This window comes from Chrysemys picta, chromosome 3 (assembly GCF_011386835.1).
Source record: "Chrysemys picta bellii isolate R12L10 chromosome 3, ASM1138683v2, whole genome shotgun sequence".
NCBI lineage: Eukaryota > Metazoa > Chordata > Testudines > Emydidae > Chrysemys > Chrysemys picta.
The window spans coordinates 135,596,797-135,617,891 of NC_088793.1; the positions used below are offsets into that span (position 1 = coordinate 135,596,797).

Consider the following 21,095-nt stretch of genomic DNA (forward strand, 5'->3'; position numbering starts at 1 on the left):
TGTAATAGAAGATGGTACATTTCTCTAAAATATATATATATGCTGTAGATTACTGTGTCTACCATTCTACACTATTTTAAATTCCTCACCTACTTTGTGCATGTAGTTACACATTTTTTGCATAGAAGTTGGGCAATTAATTTTGAAAATTTAGAGATCATGATGGTCCCTTATGACCTTAAAGTCTATAAGTTTATAAGTCTATTTGCCTTTTTAAATAAAAATCAGAAATGTAAGATGCATGTGAAATTTTGTATGTGTGTATATTACATACACGCAACCGTATGTTTTGTGTGTGTGTGTACGTACATATCTACCTATTTATAGAAGATTAACCATCAACAGATAGATAACATTAAGGAGTTGTGATAGCTGCTTAAATATGAACATTGATGCTAGTTTCTTATAAATATTACTGTCAACTGCTTCTCCAGTTTCCACGAATAAAACCTGATCTTCGTGACAATTTTATAGATCTCAATATCATCACAGGAAAAACATATTTCTAAGGAGTTTGATAAAGATCAAAAAAGGAGTTTTAAAGTTGTTGGGTCAGTTTTTTGTCTGTCACACAGGCTTCATACCAGTGTGACTCCACTGATTTCAGAGAAATAATGTTTTTTATTGAAAATTTATCAGAAATTGACTTTTAAAATATTTCTCACTTTTTTGGCTTGTAATAATTATTACCTTGGCTAAAAAATTATGTTTTATTAGGCTTGCTGAGGAAGATGCCATTTGTATATTTGAAGGGGTTGTTGGGAGATAGATAGATAGATAGCGAAAGTCTGCACTAAAGTTGTCTAGGAAGGCTAATCAGGGGCTCATAAATGAAAATGTATTAAAAAGTAGCCAATGGAAAGCTGAGGGGAAAAAGAAAGGATTATGTTTTCAATCAGACTGTAGAATGCCTGGTTTAGTATGCTGGGGTAGAGAAATACTCTGAACAGACGTGAGTGTCTTAAAAGCAAAATGCAGTGTTTTAAGGAAGGGTTCTTTGTTTTACACACATTTTTTCTGCTCCCCAGGGTACTGCCTAAGTCACAATAATGCAGAGATGTTTTTATGCATATACCAAAAAAAAAAGGCCTCAAAATGTACAAAAAATATCCACCAAGGTCTAAACCACAAATTATTAGGCGACTATACAATACTATTTCTTATTCAGTTATGTGCCTGTAATCTGTAATGTTTTCCTTTGGGTATATTTTTGCAAAGGTTAAAAATAAGTAAATCTTGTGGGATAAGAGTGAGTAATGAAGTATTCGGAAGTGATAGGGGACTGGTTACATCCTGTAATTGTTCATGTCCAGCTATTTTAATGTTTGCAGATATTTTGTGAAAGGGGCAGAATATATGTAAGCATAGATATAATATTTTTGGGTGTTAGCTGGAATTCACTGAAACTCACTTTCAACTGTTAGTCCTGTTAACAAGGTTTTTTTTTTACCAGATATATTAAGCATATTTCGAGTAACTTATTTTAAGATGGAAACAATTATATCTTATTTAATCAGATGTAAAAGAATAATCAGAGTAATGAAAACATGACCATTCTCCCACCTGACTGATTGTGTTAAACATTCCTCTGATCTTTAGGTTATGGATAAATACGGGGAGTTCTATGGCCGGGACCGAATCAGTGAGTTACTAGGAATGGACAAGGCTGCTCTGGATTTTAGCGATGCCCGAGAAAAAAAGAAACCAAAGAAAGATAGCTCCTTATCTGCGGTGTAAGTACTTCCTTCTGGTTTTGTGTATAAATTAAAACCAAGCATTTGACATTTGTTATCTAGCTTTGAATGTTGTGGCCGTGCTTCGGAGGCGCTGATTCCATGGGTGCTATAGGGCTGGAGCACCCAGGGGAAAAAATAGCAGGTGCTCAGCATCCACCAGCTACAGCTGTTTAGCGGCACCCCCAATCAGCTGTTTGGCAGCTCGGGGAGAACGGCAGGTTAGCGGGGGCCTCAAGGGGTGGGGGCGGAGCGAGAGTCGGATCTGGGGGGCGGAGTGAGGGCAGGGCCCTTGGGGGCGAGGCCTCAGGCGGAGCAGGGGTGGAGCAGCCCCGTGAGGCAACAAAAGTCTGCGCCTTGCTGTGCTTATTCTGTACATGATAAATGTTCTTGATTTTATGATGTAGTGAATGTCCTGGACAAACAGAAGTTAGAGAGCTACAGTAGACAGAGAAGTCATAGAACAGCAAATTATGTTATGGCTGTGGATTTATTTTGTTATATTAGTGTTTGAATGCATAATATGGCCATTGTTTTAATAAGGCCTAATGATAGCAGTGCTGGAAATTTTATTATCTTCATTTGATGGTTCATGCAATACTAATCAGCCAGAAAAAAATGGACAGTGTGGTACATCATACATTCCAATTTTAAAAACAAGTGAAAAGAAATGACATGTTGTTAATAGACAATGCCATGAATGCTGTATAATCTAGAAAATTAGATGTGTGGTCTTGGAAACTTTGCTTAATTGGCTTTATGCAGTGTAGTTGTAGCTGCGTCAGTCCCAGGATATTAAAGAGACAAGGTGGGTAAGGTAATATCTTTTATTGGACCAATTTCTGTTGATGAGAGAGACAAGTTTTTGAGCCACACAGAGCTCTTCTTCAGGTCTGGGAAAGGAACTCCCAGCATATCAGCAAAATGCAAGGTGGAACAGATTGTTTAGCAGAAGTAGTTAGCACATATTGTAAGGGACCATTCAAGGTAGAGAGGCCTGTTAACACCTCTGCCATCATAGGACAAAGAGGGGATTAGTGAGGTTACAGATTGTTGTCCTGGTCTGTGGGGATCTTGCTTCTGATGGTGAACTTGGAGAGGGTGGGGGGTTGTTTGAAGGCCAGAAATGGGGGGAGGGGTTAGGAAAAATTTCTTTCAGGATGGGGTTGCCATCAAATATAGGTTGTAGTTGTTTGATGATACCACTAGTAACATGCTCACTTTACCATTTGTCTATCAAAGTCACCTTCTTAGTAGCCATCACATTGGCGAGACGGGTAAGGTGAGCTGGTGGCCCTTATGGCTGACCCACAGCTGTATTCCATCAGGATAGTTTCATTGTGACTATAACCTAAGTTCATCCCCAGAGTAGTCTCTGACTTCCACATAAATCAGACTGTACACTTACCTGCATTTTTTCCTGAACCTCATATTATCAATAAGGACCAGAGATTCCATTCTCTGGATGTATGTTGAGGTTTGCTGTTCTGCCTTCAGAGAACAAAACCCTTTAGGAAACACCTAGACTGTTCATGGCCCTAGCAGAGCAAAGGCTATCAATGTGGATTTGAGGCTGTATCTTGCTGTATCTTGTTACCACTTATATAATCAGAGAAATATAAGATTGGAAGGGACCTCGATAAGTCATCTAGTCCAGTCCCTTTCCAGTGAGGCAGGACTAATATTATCTACACCATCCCTGGCAGGTGTTTGTCTAACCCAGTGGTGCCGGAAGGTGGGGGCAGAGGTGGAACAGGCCCTAGCCTCCTTCCCCTCCTCTTTTACCTGTGGCCTTGCCCCCCAGGCAGGCTATAAGGTAAGTGCCCGGGTGGTGGAGAAATGGCCTGGGAGCTGCTCTCGGGCCCCCCAGCCAAGGCAGGTGAAGGGTCTGGGGCTCTCCACAGTGGCCCAGGTAGCTGTTACCCCGGCCAGGCTCCAGCTTCTGGCCTGGCCAGAGGGTGGGGCCTCAGAGCAGCAGCCAGGCCAAGGTAAGAGCAGCCCAGGGGGCCTGGGACAGTGTGGGGAGTCCCAGACCCTCCACCTGCCCTGAGTGGTGCATCCCGGGGCGGGGGGCGACATGGGCCGGGGGCTGCTCTTGGGCTCCCTGCCCAGGTCGTGTGGAGGGTCCGGGGCTCCCCACAGTAGCCCGGGCCCCCTCGGTGGCTCTTACCTTACCCGGCTTCTGGACTGATCAGCGGGTAGAGCCATGGGGTATAGGTGGGGCCAAAGAAGCGGTGGGGCCTCATGGGCCCTCCACTTTTATGAAGGATCCGGCACCCCAATCTAACGTGTTTTTATAAATCTGCAATTGGTGCTTCCCTGTAGGTGCTTTGAACAGTTTTTATAGATGCACATTAAGATGTTTCAGGCAGAAAAGTTCAGAGTTCTAATTCCAGTTAACATTACAGCATCAGTAGACTTCCTGAGGAGGAAAACAAATGTAGTATTTGGAAAAGAAAAACCTTTTGCTTGTAGTAGCTGAATGAAGTGGACCTTTAAAGAAACTGTGACTATATTGGTGCTTTTGAAGATGGTGGACTAATAGCACAGGCGGTTGCCAAACATAGTGCAGGCAGGTTCTGTACAACTGCTAGGGCACTACTCTGCCAGTTCATCAGTACTATGACCTGTGACATCCCCACAATTGCAGACTTGGCTCTCTTGATGCCATAGTGTTTTTGTGTTCCATAGTGTTTAGGCAAATGTTCCCTTGAAACTAAGGTGAAAGCGCCAGACTTAACTGTTTTCTTAATGGAGTTGTAGATTTGTGCATTTGTTCAGTTATATATTGTGTCTTGGAAATCCTGCAACTATTTTGAAGCAGTTAATTGTTCACGTGGTATTTGCATACTAGCCACCAATCTAAGCATTCTGAAATTTTTTAAAATTACCATCACAACCAGTCCTAGTTTCTACTTTTCTGCATTTGAGGGGATTTTAGAACTATTTTTTCCATCATTTCATAATGCCATTTCACTCTCTAACTAAGGAAATTATTAGCTAATGTGGTGACAATGATTCTTAGAAAAACAAAGTTGTGGAGAAGAATTAGCTCTTAATCTGTTTTATAAAATGTAAGGTGTTTTAATTGTTACCACATCAAAAGTGTAGAAGTACAGGAATGAAAAGACTGTGAGCAACCAAATGTGTTCTCAAATATACATACAACCATTAAGCACAAATAGGTCACCCCTAATACAAGCCAAAAAGAGTAACCACCTTAATCCAGAACCCAAAAAGCTCTAATGACTTTCCAAGTCGGTAGCGGACATAAAGATCTTACTTGGTCTCCACTTTGTCTGTCTCCCATACACCTCAAGAAAGTGACTGAGTTCTCTTCTCCTCATGAAAAGTCTCTAGTATCTGTTAATCCAATGATACATCCAAGGCAGGAAGAGCAGAGGGACACAAGACTTGAAGCAATTGAAGTTTTTACTGCCATTACTTTCCTTATCCTCCAAAACTGGGTCGTCTTAAAATACCAGATCCTCCAGGATTAAAGAGAATGCCTCTTGACCTGCCAAGGCCCAAATGTGGGGTGCAGTTTGTAAAAAAGACCCAAAATGAGGGAAACCAAATTATTCACTCAGTAAACTAAAATGCTGTAGGATTCATTCATGTAATGTAAATAATGCTTTTGTAACCTCTATTTCTTGATTCTTTACTTCTGATGTAAAAAAAATGTCAACGTGAAAAAGTGAGAGGACACCAAATTTTTCTGAAATGAAGGTAACTTTGGGACTAAAATGAGGGGCATTTTGAGAGGTGTACTCACTAAGTTATCAGAAGCATCCAGTTCTGAATGGTGCTTCTAGGGTCTGCATAATCCCCTCCTTTAGGACTGGTTCAGTGCTTCCAACCTTTAGGATTCACACAGTAGGTATCCTATGTTCTAACTGGGCAACAGCCCCTTTTAGTTAAGTGTTCCTTATCTGAAGAGCCTCAAGTTTTACCTTGGCCTCAGGAGTGAGGTGCATGCCCTCTGTGGGTGCATGCCCATGCAGAAAAGTAAGGGGGATGTAAGGAGCTGCTTACTCCCTTGTTCAGGCTACCCACCCAGGGCCGGCTCCAGGATTTTGGCCACCCCAAGCAGCTAAAACAAACAAACAAACAAACAAACAAAAAAGCCGCGATCGCGATCTGCGGCGGCAATTCGGCGGGAGGTCCTTCACTCCCAGGCGGAGTGAGGGACCGTCTGCCGAATTGCCGCTGAATACCTGGACGTGCCGCCCCTCTCCAGAGCAGCCGCCCCAAGCACCTGCTTGAGAAGCTGGTGCCTGGAGCCGGCCCTGTACCCACCTTGCCATTAGGCTGCTACTTCCACTCCTGCAGAGTTTGACAGGGAGTGGGCGGGGCTATGTACAGCTGAACTGATGCAGAGTGGAATGGAGTGGAAAGTGGAATGGCACAGCTTACTCCACCCCATGCCACCTCCTGCCCCAAGCAAGAGAAAAGCAGGGAATGATTAGGCATTTGAATGTCAGTCTGGTTTGTGCCCTGCTTCTGCTCAACTACATGCTGCTCCTTAATTGAGCTGGATTGTAAGGTTAAAATCCAACCCAAAGTGTCTGGAATTGAAAACAGTTTATCATAGCGAGCTCCTGGTACGCCCTTATTTTGACATCTGTATCATCAGAGCTTGTTTGCCTCAAAGAATAATCCATGTCCTTCACATACTTGGTTTCTATTCAGGAAATTAGATATCAGGATAAACAACATAAGTGTTAACTTTTCTGGGAGCAATTATAGACTCTAAAGTGAATTCTGCTTTCCTTCAGCAAGATAACTTGAGAGCTTAAGAAAAGCCATTGTTAAGTCAATAGGTCAACTAGTAGGAATAGTCAGATCTTAAATAACAGTATGTGTTCTGATGGCCTTCCTGTATCATTGTCACCCCTTTTGTGAAGCTAAGAATGCAGCTCCTACAGGTATACCTACATGGTATATTGTTGTAGCATCTTCACTCAGTGAAGAGAGTTATTCGTAAATACATTGTCCTCAGATGGTGGTGGTACCTTTTGGTTCTACTGTTCCTATTTCTTCATCCAGTTTAGGGTTGGAGTGTCACCTTGCAGTTTATGGTCTGGAAACTACAAGAGACCAGGCTGTATATCAGTTGAACAGCTTTGAACCATAATATTGGCTCTTAGATTTTATATTTCAACTGTGAAAGGAAAACAGATCACATCCCAACAGACAAACTGCAATATGTTATTTTGATCAGTCAAGATAGGGCCCAGCTCTTCTCCTCTGCAGGGGTCAAGTCTTGTAGTTTTGAAGGATATGTTCAAAACAATGGCACAGATTTAATGGAGTTGCTCAGAATTTCACCAGGGTAAATGGCAGCAGAATCTAGACTAATACCCTTCCATTGTTGCCTCACTGTAATAAGGCGCAGAGTACTCTCAGGCAGTCATCTGAATTGGAGGACTCAAGACCCAAAATAACTAGTCCACAGAGGAATCTATTTTTTCCCTCCAGGTAGAGTCGTCTAAAGCTGTCTGCTTCTAGGCCAGTGTCAGAAGTACTGTTCAAGGATGCTCTCGTACCCATAGGAGTGCAACAATTGCTTATTCTTTTTGAATGTTTGAGACAACAAATGTGCATTCAAGTATGACAGACACTTGAGATCTCATTAAGCAGTTTGGAGGTGGTCAGATACAAAGACACCATAATTTGCTTGTCCTGGGGAGAAAAAGTTACATTATACAAAACTTTTCTAGCCAAGAAGGCTATTGAACACAATGTGAACTTAGCCAATAGTATTCCAAGGGGAACTAATAACCATACAAGTTTTCCCTTTTGATTTGCATCTGCAATAGCATGCCCTGTGTAAATTTTATATTATAACATTCTATTAATTTTGTCAACTGTATCAAGTAATGTGCAAACTTGAAATAAATAGGGTAAAGAGATGATATGGAAAACAAATTGCTATGGGTATGAAGATAAGTAATAACACAGTCTTTAAAAAAATTAATAACATTTGTATTTTGCTTAAAAACATTAATTTTCACATGATTTCGAGTACTGTTAACTGGATATGTAGTATGCAAATGGGGAAACTGAATCACAGAGAGGTCAATGAACTTGCTTAAGACCACACACCAAATCAGTAGTAAAACTGGGGTTAGGACTCAAATACTCTTAGTCCCCATGTGTGGCCTACTAGGCCATGCTTCTCTCTGTGTTAAAACTATTTCTATTTCTGTCAGCAGAGATTGTTTATTAAAAACCCAATGGTGCCACTTCTCACAGTGAGCAGTCCTATGGAAATCAATGGGTGTTTGCGTGTGGCAAGATACTAAATGAGTGTTAATACAGTATATGATTTACTGTATCATCTAAACCATTTCTGTGGTAGAGTGAAACTTATATAGTGAAAAATATGTATTATAATAGTAGTGTGAGAATGAGTGCAAAGGACAAATTTTCCACTAATCCAGACAACCACCAACTTTACAATTCTTCTGTGTTAAGTAACTGGCATTTTTATAAGTAAAATCAACGTAATCACAATTAAAATACGTTGTAAGGTCCTTTGGACAGAGACTGTTGTCCTAATTCTGATCACACTTAACACAGGTTTCATATCCTTGTTACTTCATTGACTTCTGTGGAATAATTACTGATTTATACCAGTGCACGTAAGATAGAACTGTCTTCTGCCTTTTTATTGACCTGTAAATCTCCTTGTAGACTTATGGTTCTATATAAATAATAATACTTCTAATGGAAGTTCAACTGATTTGATGGCAAAATCTTCTCTGAATGGTAAACATTTAAACAAAGCAGAGAGATTTTTTTATTTTTGGTGAATTGTTCTGTCCATGAAATTGAGAATCTAACAAAACCTACTCTAACCTTGGGAGACCTGAGTTTAAGCCCCGAATAGATTACATTATGTTAGTGGCCTTAGGTAAACTCTCATAAGCAGCCATCAGAGAACCACTGCACAATTTGAGATGACAAGGGCACTACACCTGTCTACACTATACCTAACACTAATCATTGTTATTTGCTCTTTATTTGAAGGAGCATTTAATTCACTCACAATTGCATGGGGAAGGTGGATAATATTTTAATATAATTATCTAATTATAATTGTTCACAAAGTCCCCAATCAGAATAGGGTCTATTTCTGCTAAACACTTCACAGACAGCTCAAATAGTTTCCACTCCATATCTCAACATGTAACAGGGCTTAATGTCCAAGCAAGCAGCCATGGTGACGACTCGTGATAGTTCCTTGTCTCTCCTATTTACAAAAAATGGTTTATTTGTATTATGAAAAATGTAGCTTTAAGTTTTGGGGTCTTTTGGGGTGAAGAAGTATCAGGGTTGAGAAGAAGAGATTGTTGGAGTAAGAAGTAAGAATCAATCTGAGGGGGAAGAAAGAGAAAGCATAGTGGTCACGGGTAAGTGATGCTGGGCCACTGAAGGGGTTGAATGGTAGAAGGACAGCATGAGAGGGGATGGATCACTTGATGATTACCTCTGCTGTTTATTCCCTCTGAAGCACCTGGCAGGATACTGGGCTAGATGGACCCAGTATGGCCATTCTTATGAAAGCAGCCAGCAACTGGTAGCAATACAGCAAATGAGTAAATACTGCAGAGTGTGTATACAATAATTTTTACTGGTAATAGAATGCTAATTGTAATTGAAAATTCCTTGGAAATAATTTTACTAAAATACTAACAGGTGTAGATTTCTGAAAGAATATTTCATTTTTATCTATGAATATCCCTAATTTTAAATCTCTCATGTGTGTGTGTCTGTTTTAACACAATCATTACTATTTAGATTGCAATAGAACCCAAGGTGTGCTGGGAGCTCTCCAAACACAGAAGACCTAGTCCCTGTTTTATGGAGTGTTAAGACTAAACTTTGAGTAAAATAGACCAAGACAGACAATGAGTGGGGGGAATGGGATGCAACATACAAGTATAGACTAGATTCTGACTTAGCCTTTAATGGGTGTGTAGTGGTAAAGAAGGAAGTAAAGAATTTTCTTTGCTCTTCTCATGATTGGACAGAATGACAACCCTGGCACTCAAATCAATGAAGGAACTGTTGCCTAATTCCTTCCCTCATAGCTTCAGTTGCCTTAAGAGGCCAGAGAGTGGAGAGTAATGGGAAGCTGAGCTGACCAGTGGAACTGGCTGGCCTGATAGAGAAGCTACATGCTGTAGCCCTTAAAGTGGTGTGTAACAGTTTGCGTGATGCCCCTGTGTACTGGGGAACTCTGAGAGGCATTGTGCCTCTCTGAGATAGTTTCTGTTATGCTTCTCTGGCAGGCATGGAGCTCCACACTGCCCCCAGTGCAGGGCTATGCCAGAATGGCACAATCTAATCCATAGAGAGTTGACGTTCATTTTGTTGCTGCTGCTGTTGTTAAACATACTAAATTTGCTCTCCTCCATGATTAAACCCTCTCATCTCCCTCCCTCACCAATTTCCCAGCTTCATTTCTCGTATCTTTATAACCCTTTCTTTCAATAGCCCTCATCCCTGGTTTCAGTAGGACAAAGACACATGAGATTAGTTTATCTAAACATTTTTCTGCTTCTGTTTCAGATAGGAACATCCCACAATAACAGCATGTTCTCTATATGAATTCTACTATTCCTTTCAACTTTAGGAGAAACAGGACAATTGTAGCTTATTATACCTACAGGATAATGCACTTATGGTAGAATGGATGCTGTGTGATTTCTCACTCAGCTTTTATATACATCTACTTTTTTTGCAGGCTAAATTCCATTGACGTAAAGTATCAGATGTGGAAATTAGGAGTTGTTTTCACTGATAATGTAAGTTCATTTTACTACATCTTTAGTAAAATAAAACAGAGCTCTAAGCATGAGGAACTGGTTGAAATGTATGAGGTCTGATTACTTCTGTGTGCTACTGATAACAATTTACTAATCTGATACGGGAGGTAATATTGCTTTTTAATCCTGACCTGTGACCTTGGACAGGAAGCCAAACTCCCTTCTCAGTTACACAGGTAAAAATCTGCAGAAACTTCCTTGACTTGAATAGATAGATTTCAGTTGGGTCTTTCTCTGATTTGTTTTTGTGTACCTCTGTTGTGCACAGAAACTTGCAAAAATTTGTGTGTGATATTTTGTGAAAATAAGAAAAGAGTGAATCTGAATTATTTTAGTGTGGGTATCAACTTTAATCACAATTTCTCATGCCAGGCTTAGATCTATTCCCATTTTATATGTGTAGCCACTGAGAATTACTAGAACAAGTACAGATAGCAATAGTTGATTTCAGTGGAGTTACTCTGGATTTACACTAGTATATCTGGAAGTAGGATTTGGCACAGAATATGATTTATTAACTCTACTCCTCTTCATTTCCATGTTAAAATAATACCCAACCTTTCAGTATACCAGACCTTCAAATTATATCCTGTCACAGGGTGAGTTTGACCTTTGAGGGTTAGGGATCAGCCTCCCCCATCCCAGGCCTAGTGACCTCCCCAGATGAAGGGAATGAATGCAAAGGATGGGGAACTGGTGACTCAGAAATAGGCCTGCTGGGTCTGGGTTTGGGTTGGGAGCTTACTGGGAAAGGGCAGGTGACAGTTTCTCCTGTGGTCCCAGGCTTAGGAACCTGCAGGGAACAAGAGACCACTGATGTAAGAGGGGTGCATAGGACTGTGAACCTGAAGGGAGAACTATAAGCAAGAGGAAGCGCTGATTAAGGACTGGAAAGACTTTTGAGTCTAGAGGGAGGGTTATATGGATGCTAAAGTCCATCATAAATTGAAAGAACTAAATGAGCCCAGAGAAGAGGGCTGGAAGGTTTGGAGTGTTATTTTATGGTAATAAACCACACTTAGAAGGGGAGCAGTACTGTGAAAAAAACAGATGTGGTGGTTTGTTTGATGTGAAATTGAAGATAAACCAAAGTAGTGGCATGACCAGTGCTGGATTGAAGGTAAGCCCGCCTACGCGTCCATTTTCTTGAACATTTCTCATATTTTTTCTTACCTCTTTTGCCAACTATGAAAAATATTTCTTCCCTCAGATTCCATCTATTTCTCTTGCTGAATGCTAAAGTGAAATTATAATCCTGACCATTTCAGAGCAAAATGCTATGATCTCATACATAGTTGGGTTGTGGAATTACAAGCTCTTATTCCTTCATAAATATCTGCAACAACAGCATTCAGAATAAAAATTAAAACCCTGACAAAACTATACTTATTTTATAAATATCCACGTGTTTTCAAGCCTGTTCTAAGGTTAGTCCTTCTTTAAACATCCAAACATTAAAGCTTTGTGGGAAGTGATTTTCCTGTCCCATAACAATTCTCAGGTTACTGAAAAAATTTCCTGTCCCAAATTGGGATGAAAAGTAAAAATCTCAAAATTTTTGCAAACTGAAAATCCATAAATAAATAAATGGTTCAGGTCAATCAAAACTTTTTGTTTTGATAATTTCAAAATATTTCATTTCTGTTTCAACCATTTTAAATTTTTCTATATTTTCTTTACTATATTTTGCTTACATTTCTGAACGAAAAGTAATTTGGAATCAGAAGAACAATTTTTTTTTTGATTGCAGAAGGTTGAAACTAAATGTTAGGAGAATTTTGAAATTCACTTCTTCCAAAAAATTTCAAGTTGAAAAATTTGGCAAAACTTACTCTTTCCTGTGAATAGGTTTGAGTTTTGACAAATTGCCATTTTCGACAAAAAACATTTTGTCGGCAAACTCCTAACCAGCTCTAGCAAGCGTCGCTGTAGTAAACCACCATACCTGAATACCCAACAGAAAGGCAAGTTTGAGCTCTAATATAATTCTCTCTTTTACTTTGTGACTAAGGTAAGACTGGTTATTACTCAAAGGCTGTAGATTTCATTTCCTGTTTTCCTAATGCAATTCTCTCTCTTTTTTTCCTAATAGTCTTTTCTTTACCTAGCCTGGTATATGACTATGTCAATCCTTGGCCATTACAACAACTTTTTCTTTGCTGCTCATCTCCTTGACATTGCAATGGGATTCAAGACACTACGGACTATTCTGTCGTCAGTAACCCACAATGGCAAACAGGTATCAAGCTTCAACTCCCTTTCCCTTTTTTGCTAAAGGAAGGTTCATCCCATGCCTGAATTCAAACTGACTGGAGGAAACTTTTCTCAAAGATGGAAAGGAGAAATGTTCTTTAATTGCAAAGTTTAGTCTTGTATTGATGAGGAAGCTGGGCTGGAGGATAATCATGATATCCAAAGTTATATTTCAGACATATATTGAAGAAAATAACCAAGTTTTACTGTCAATTTAGTTCTGTTATAGCAGCACTCCTATGCTTCAAGGTTGAAAGTCTAACCAGTGCAAAAGGCCCACACAAGCATTTAGTTCAGGGCAAATACAGGCCGTCCTCTGGGTGCAGACACCATCCTAGCAGAACTGCATCAGCTGAGTTGCTACACAAGGAGGGATAGGATAGGATTTGGAAGCTTGCTCTGCAGTGTCACCCTGTGTACCACCAAGCTAGGGGTGAAGCAGAGAGAGAGCCAGAGGATCTGCTGCTACATGGATCCTTCCATTATGCCTCCCTGTGCAGAGGGTGTGTTAGAACTCCAATGGCTACTACAGTCTGAGCTGTATTAATAGCCATAGAATGGTAATGTATTTACTCAGTAGCCTTCTTTTCCTCCCCAGCCATGGATATATCCAGCTCCAAGCTAAATTAAACAGGTTCGGGGGCTGGGCTGAAATGTTGTACCTTAATGCAGAGTTTAAGCATGGCTTATTCTTTACATATGGTCCTTTGAGCTTGGGTTAATTTCACCTACAATGCACATTAGGATTAAAGATTCTGATAAATTAGTCACTGTTTTTTGTTGTTGACAAAAAACAACACTGTTCAAGTTGACTACATGTGATTTGGACCACAGCAATGTAAACCACAAAAAACCAGCATTCCATGATTTTGCTGTTAGTAACTCATCAGCTGGCAGACTGCAGTTTGCATCACAAAAATTTCAATTTAAACTACATCTGTCTGGCTCCAATTTTATTGTTGAGTGATTTGTAGAAATGGACTACTATGCTTTATTTTAAGCAAATTCATGCAATCGGAATGTAAGTCTTTAGCAAGCTCTTCATCTGTGTGAATGAGTGTGATGTGAGTAGCTATTAGATGCAAGGTGAATCCTGCCCTCAGCTATGTTGTCCATATCACCAATTTTACAGGCACTGCTTATAGTCTAAATTATGCAGTGAGGCACCCCCCCACACACCCCCATATTTAAGGGCAGGAGAGAGTCCTGCTTATTTGCACACATTGACAAGCTATTAATCAGGTTTCTTACCTAAAAAAGGGATTTTCAAACTCTACTCTATGGAGCTCACCAAGTCTGTCTGCAGAACTAAATATTTGAGAGTGAAGCAATAGGGTTCTTGGGATGTTGGGATGGGAGGTTCGTCAACAGAATTAGAAGGTTGGAGAACACTGACGTGGAAAAGCTGCAGGGCCTAGAAAATTGGTTTTTTTTAAAGGTTGGAAACAATGATAATTTATATGCTAGAAAAGCAAACCGTGCTCTGGTTTCAACTTGACAATTACAAACCAGTGCTAAGTTTTTTCATTCACTATGACTCATATTTACCAAGGAAAGAACAATATCTATTTGTTTGCCCATTACAATGACAACTAACGATACAGAAAAAGTATGATCTTTTACTTGCCTGTCCAAAAATAAATAAAAATAGTTGTCCTTGACCAATGGGCAGGTAGAATTTTGCAAGGCTGATGCATGCATGTTTGGAGAGACTTTCAAAGCTGAGTTATGTGCACTTTAGGTTGGTCAAATTTTAGCCTTCCAGACGCAAGTCCTTTTAAATGTCCAGATATGATTCAGCAGATCTGTAGCTTTTACATGAAGCCTCTACAAATTAAGTACATGGAATGTAAAGTGATATAGTACTTCATAAGTTAGGTAGTTATGAAAATTATTTGTTAAAATATTCATTTTTTTCGAATATTTGCTGCAGGAAATTGTAATTCACTTCTAACTACTTTTCATCTGGCTCAAGGCAATATTTTAATGCGGTAGCAATTGAGGACTTGGGGGGATTTATTGCCACTTATGAGAGGAGATATTATACTAATATTAATGTGCTGTTTTTTCTAGGATCCCCCGGGTATAACTGAAACTGTGTCACTATAAAATTATCATTAAGCTAGATAGCAAACTTTTTAAATGTCACTTTTCTACATGAACTCCAAGATGCACCAAATTTTGCAAGTTGGGTCTGTACAATTTGCTTCTGAAGTGTAGTTTTGCATCAAAGTTGAAGTGCATGGAGATGAAGTAACACTTTCAAATAGTGGCATTGATTTACAGATTGATCAAAGCATATGCTTAAATCGAATTGGTCAGTAAATCTAAAGCTGGTTTTAACTTCTAGACTCCAGAAAATTTTGTCTTCCATGCATTAAAAATTTGCTCATTTAAAATTTCAAAAACAAAAGCAAAGATCTCATATTTTCTACTCTTCCACATATTTATTAAAAGCCAAGGAAATTAGGCGGGGGGGAGCTCAATGGTTTGAGCATTGGCCTGCTAAACCCGGGGTTGTGAGGGGGGCCACTTAGGGATCTGGGGCAAAAATCAGTACTTGGTCCTGCTAGTGAAGGCAGGGGGCTGGACTCGACCTTTCGAGGTCCCTTCCAGTTCTATGAGATAGGTATGTATATAGATAGATAGATAGATAGAAGATTCTAGAGGCTTTTTCTTATTTTGCAGCATACTTGCTTTGTGACCTTGGGCAAGTCACTTAAGCTTTCTCTATCTCAGCTTCCCATTCTATGTAATGGGAATAATAATTAAAATCCATGGTAGATAGGTTTAAAGCTTACATCATCGTTGTTCATAAAGTACTTTGAGATCCTTGAATAGAAGCTCAAAGTGAGTACCTGACAAACTCAAAACCTGCTGTATGTACACAGAATTGACTTACAACCATTTTAATTTCCCAGACATTGGGTATTTAATTTAATAATTGTATTGGAATGTACTTGTGACCTGCACTGATATTATAACTAGGAAACAGGAATGTATTTTTTAAGCTTACAGAATAGAAATATCTTCTTTTCTGTTTGTTTGTAAACACATATCGATATGGATATGAATTTACATTTTTGCTAATTTATATATTTTTTTCTTTTGTGTCAAAGTTCTAGGAACATTTTAACATTCATGAGCCAATTTAAATGCTCTAACATTGCATAAAATACACCAATATTTTACTCAAATAAAACAAAAATTGCTTTTAAAATGCCAGATTCAGGAGGGGGAAGAGATGGGGGTGAATAAAGTGAGTTTAATCTTCGCCAATAAATGTAGTTTGTTATTTCTTTCTTTTCCCCATCATATAAGAAAATTGCACTGCATGTTTCCATGATGTTAATACATACATCATATAATTCTCTCTTCTAGCTTGTGTTAACAGTGGGATTACTGGCAGTGGTAGTCTACTTGTACACAGTAGTGGCATTCAATTTTTTCCGTAAATTCTACAACAAGAGTGAAGATGGAGATATGCCAGATATGAAATGTGATGATATGCTAACAGTAAGTCTGTTTGCTTTTTGCTCATCTTTACTTAAGTTATTATTGTATTTCCTGTTCCCCCTCTCCTATTCATGCAACTGTTCCTGAATAATACCTATAGCCAGAAGGATGGCTGCTCACAACAGGCAGATTATCAGTGAAACGTGAAGGAATAAAAAATGTAATACAAACCTGCAGGAGTTAGAGAACGTGGCCACAAATGAGATGAAATAATGTGACATTAGTCTGTGCTATGATTTATCTGAGACTAAAAAAATCAAACAAAGTCAGAAAGTTGTTTCACTGCATGAGGCTTTCGCAAAAGTTGCGTGAAAGTACTTCTGAATGCTGCAGTTTTACAGGCCATACAGAGAGTTGTGTGGTTATTGTAAACTGTTACCAATATTTTCAAAAATAGGAGCCTACAGTTAGGGTTCTAAAATCTGCCTGTTTTTCAAAAGTGCTGAATATCCAATGTTTCCCACTAACCTCAATTGTCTGATTAGATGTCTTCTGTCACTGGAAACTTTTTGGTGCTTGGTAGCCTGACAATTATTTATCCAATTGTTTTAAATTGCCATTTGAAAGGGTCTGCTAGTGTCAGGTTTTGCTGACTCAGAAGACGTTGCCTAGATCATTACAAAATCTCAGGAGCATAGTGACTTTCTGATGTATTTTTTACATATTATTTACCTCATTTCCTAACAACCAATACCACATATTTTAAAAATCCTAATTATCAAACAAATTGTAAAAGAAAATAACATTACTAAAAACCCTTATAAAAATGCTATGGTGTTTTCCACAGGAGTTCACTTTCCTCCTTTGGCCTTGGCTTTGTAAGTCTCAAATTGCTATGCTGTGAACTATTTGTGAACAAAATATTTATAAGATCATTCCTGTTACCGTATACCGCATTATGGCTCTTGCATTTATTATGCCTTTTCTTAGCAACTAGCTATTGGTGTTGGTGCATACGACAGGTATTTTATTAAGATGAAGTAGCCTTACACTCTCCACAGAATACTTCTTAAGAATCAATTTCTGCTCCCGGTTCCATTGATTTAAACCTAGTGAAAACTATAGGAACAAAATTGACTTAGTGGAAATATTGCAGAGTTACACCAGTGCAAACCAGAGCAGAATTTGACTAGCTGTACAGCAATGACATACAGGGCCAGATTCTTCTATGTTATGCCAGTGTAATCCCACTGATTTCCATGGAGCTACTACTGATTTACGAAAGTGCAAGATCAGAATTTGGTCGACAGTACCTGTCAGCTTTCTCTGTGCTTTAAAGTCCATTTGATGTGAAATACATTAGGAATACTCATTAGGAAATGGAAGGGTTTTCTTTCTGGCTTTAGCATGTTTGTAAATTAGTCAGTAGAGAACATCCACCTGCAAGTATAATCACCATAACTGACAGTACAATATCTCCTTGGCACTTTTGTAGCTTGACATAATTAATTCTTTTTTGAATTTCCAACTGATTTCAGAGCGAAATGAATCGATTGCATTTCAGAATCCTCTGATCCAGTCAAGAGTGGAGGTTGTAGGGATAGGAGGAAGGCAAGGCAAGATGCAATGAATGGACACGTTCTGTATAAAGATAAATCAAAGGAATAAAGATAAACTACTAATGGGATAGATTGTGGCCTGTACTACAGGGCCACACTGGGATTCAAGGGCGAGTAAGAAACTGCTTGGCCTTCCCAGAACTTGGGTCTAGATGTATAGCAGTAAACAGGCACTGTGGACTTGATGCTCCCATGACCATGTAAGTGTGTGGGGAGAGGTGGGAAATGGCTGGAACATTGACTCCACCTCTCCTAATGCACCGGTCAATGCAACTAAACTGGAAGTGCTATGGGGTTGTCATCTGCAAGTGGAAAGTGCCAAAGGAGAAAGCAGGGATGACGGAAGGAAACATGACTTTCTCAGGCCTGATGTCTTTACTGCACTGGTCTTTTTTCAGCACCATATGCACCACTTATACAGGGAAGTCTGCAAAAACACAATCTGGTTCCTCAAGTAGCAGTCCATCACAAAAATAAAAAAACATTCCACCCCTATCCTGCCAAAAAAAAACCCAACAACATAATTCTGGACCTAATTTAGTTTATAAGGAGGCAGGGTTTGTTGCTCTTCTACAATAGTATGTCCAAGTTACAAATGTGGCTTCAGATTGGGAAAGCCCTAATGTTCAACAGTGTTCCATTTATCTGAAATACTGTGCAGCTGTGCAGTTTGCAGAGTGGCTCCTAGTTAATTGGATCCAATTAAGAATGTTTTTTAAGATGTGTGTTGAGGTTACATTTCTAATTATAGCAACATGGAGATTTGATGTGATCCTATTCTGATCATAGTACAAGAGGAGGGGAAAGTGTAAAATAATCCAAAAAATGAAAAAACTCTGATTTGGAACAATTTTTCTAAGATAGCATGACACATGTAAGCCTATAATTCAGCTTCAGAAGAGAGTAATGACTCAATAAACGCCCCCAAACCAAAAAGCTATCAAAACCCTACCCTGCACATACAATTTCCTCCCTGCAGGGAGGATGAGAAAGAAATGGAACCACATGTGACAGATGTTACTGACATTGTTTAATGCACGACTGGAAGGCGCTCAGATACTGAAGTGACAAAGGTGGTATATGAACCTGAACAGAATAGATTTCTTTCTGCCCATCCCTTGCAGACTACTCCCTTATCAAAGTCTGAAGAAAATATCAAAAGTCATCTAGTAGGGAATTTATATCCCTTTATGAATTAATAGAAATCCCCACATTAATACAAATTAATAGAAAGCCCACAAAGCTTTCTGGTTCTGAAGAGGTGTGAAAAAAATTACAGAAATTGCAGCCTTTTCCACTGCCCTTAATCAGAAAGGGTCAGATTCTGCTTATAGAATCATAGAATGTCAGGGTTGGAAGGGACCTCAGGAGGTCATCTAGTCCAACCCCCTGCTCAAAACAGGACCAATCCCCAGACAGATTTTTGCCCCAAATGGCCCCTGTCAGGATTGAACTCACAACCCTGGATTTACCGGCCAATGCTCAAATCACTGAGCTATCCTTCCCCCATGTATGTTGAGTAGGAACTTAGTCTGCATATAACCTCCCGATCTAACTGTGACTACTCCTGAAGTAAAATAATACTCAGTCAGAGCAGTGGTCACAGAATCAGGCATGAAATCCCTCTGCTGGAACTTTTGCACACAGCTAGCTATGTTCTTTACCTGCCCATGTGCATTTGGGGCTGCACAGTGCACAATTCCATATACTTTTTCTACCTCCTCTCACTGTTGCCTCTTCCTCCGGACCAAAATGAGTTAATATCAGTGTGTTCCATCCTGATTTGCTTTTCAAAGATGCAGTATTTTAATCTAGATTTCTCATTCTTAACATTTCATTTTGTTCTCTTAAAGTGTGATTTGTACTCTAAAAAATTCTTATGTAAATGGCACTTTTGGGGTTCCGTATTTATTATGTATCACCGATTTGATATCCCATTTACTCAGTTTACAAATAAAAATTACCACCCCCTCTAGAACTCAACCTGGGCTCCGAAAAGACAAGCTTTCTCTTTCTAACATAGCCTTATCAGCAGCAATAACGATCCTGCAGGTGACACAGTGCCTTCAGTACTACCTGTACAGGCCTCTAGAAGGTCTTGTGCAAGTATAACTGAGAACATCATTCGCACTGTAGAATCATCATGACTTGTGAAGTTGTGGAAAGGAAAAGAGCCCAGCTTGATCCTAAGATCCCAGAGTGTGTCTGTAGGGTTGGGAGTCAGAAAAAAAGATTTTAACTCTTAAACTGAGCACATTTGGTATGAGATCATTGTGATGTGATAAACAAGGAGCCCCACATTGCTATTACTAGTCACTCTTCAGAATGGAAGTGCACTTTAATTATCTCATGCATCTCTAACATGTCTCTGAAGAAGGATTCTCAAGAGCTGTTTTTCCTTTGAGGTACTGAAGATGGGGAAAGAATAAAGAAATATAATTTCTTGCCTTTTAAATAAAATTGTAATAATAGTAATAATTATCACTTTACATTTCAGAGAACTCTGCAAATAGTAACACCCTTTTGTTATAGGTATTATCATCTCCACTTTATATCTGCAGACACAGAGTCAGATTCTTCAGTATCAAAGGTGGACACAGCAATTCGGTTGCAGAGCCAGAATTAGAATATAGCAGTGCCTGCACTGTCACCTCATGCTTACTTCACCAGGCCATGCTAAGCAACAATAAGAGCATATAACTTACAAGCAGTTAGCAGTTTTTTCAATCAGATAAAATTGTTGTAATACCCTTTCCTTTTTGTTTTATGCTGCAATTGGAAACATGAAATTTTGCCACTTGAATCTCAGCAGCATTTCCAATCTTGCTGTAAAATTACACCCCCCTCAAAAAAAAGGGGGGGGGGGCGGGGGGAAGAGATCCAGCATGGTCTAGTAGATAAGGCACTGGATTGAGAATCAGGAAACCTCATTTCTATTCCTAGCTCTGCCATTGACTTGCTGTGCCACCTTGGGTAATTTCATTTCACCCCCTGTGCCTCTGTTTCCTCTCCTCTAAATAAGTAAGAAAGTCAAATTTGCCTTTTCTCTGCCTTGCTTATTTAGACTGAAAGCTTTTCAATTCGGGAACAGTCTCTCTGTTTCTGCAGTACCTCCCAGTGGGATGCCATTCTGAGTTGGGGCTTTTAGGTATTACTGTCATACAAATATGTAATAATAAGTAGCCAAAGTCTTGGAG

The 21,095-nt window shown here is 39.4% G+C and overlaps 1 protein-coding gene across 22 annotated transcripts in view; it reads left to right on the forward strand.

The window, feature by feature from the left end:
• RYR2 (ryanodine receptor 2) overlaps positions 1–21,095 on the forward strand; it is a 722,683-nt gene that overhangs the window by 676,609 nt on the left and 24,979 nt on the right. For all 22 annotated transcript variants that reach the window (XR_010599784.1, XM_065589065.1, XM_065589068.1 and 19 more), the window contains 4 exons: positions 1,600–1,733; positions 10,489–10,549; positions 12,663–12,809; positions 16,205–16,339. Coding sequence is in view for 21 of the 22 variants with exons in the window: in XM_065589065.1 (XP_065445137.1) it covers positions 1,600–1,733; positions 10,489–10,549; positions 12,663–12,809; positions 16,205–16,339 (477 nt within the window). In the remaining variant the exon portion in view is untranslated. The remainder of the gene's footprint in view (positions 1–1,599; positions 1,734–10,488; positions 10,550–12,662; positions 12,810–16,204; positions 16,340–21,095) is intronic.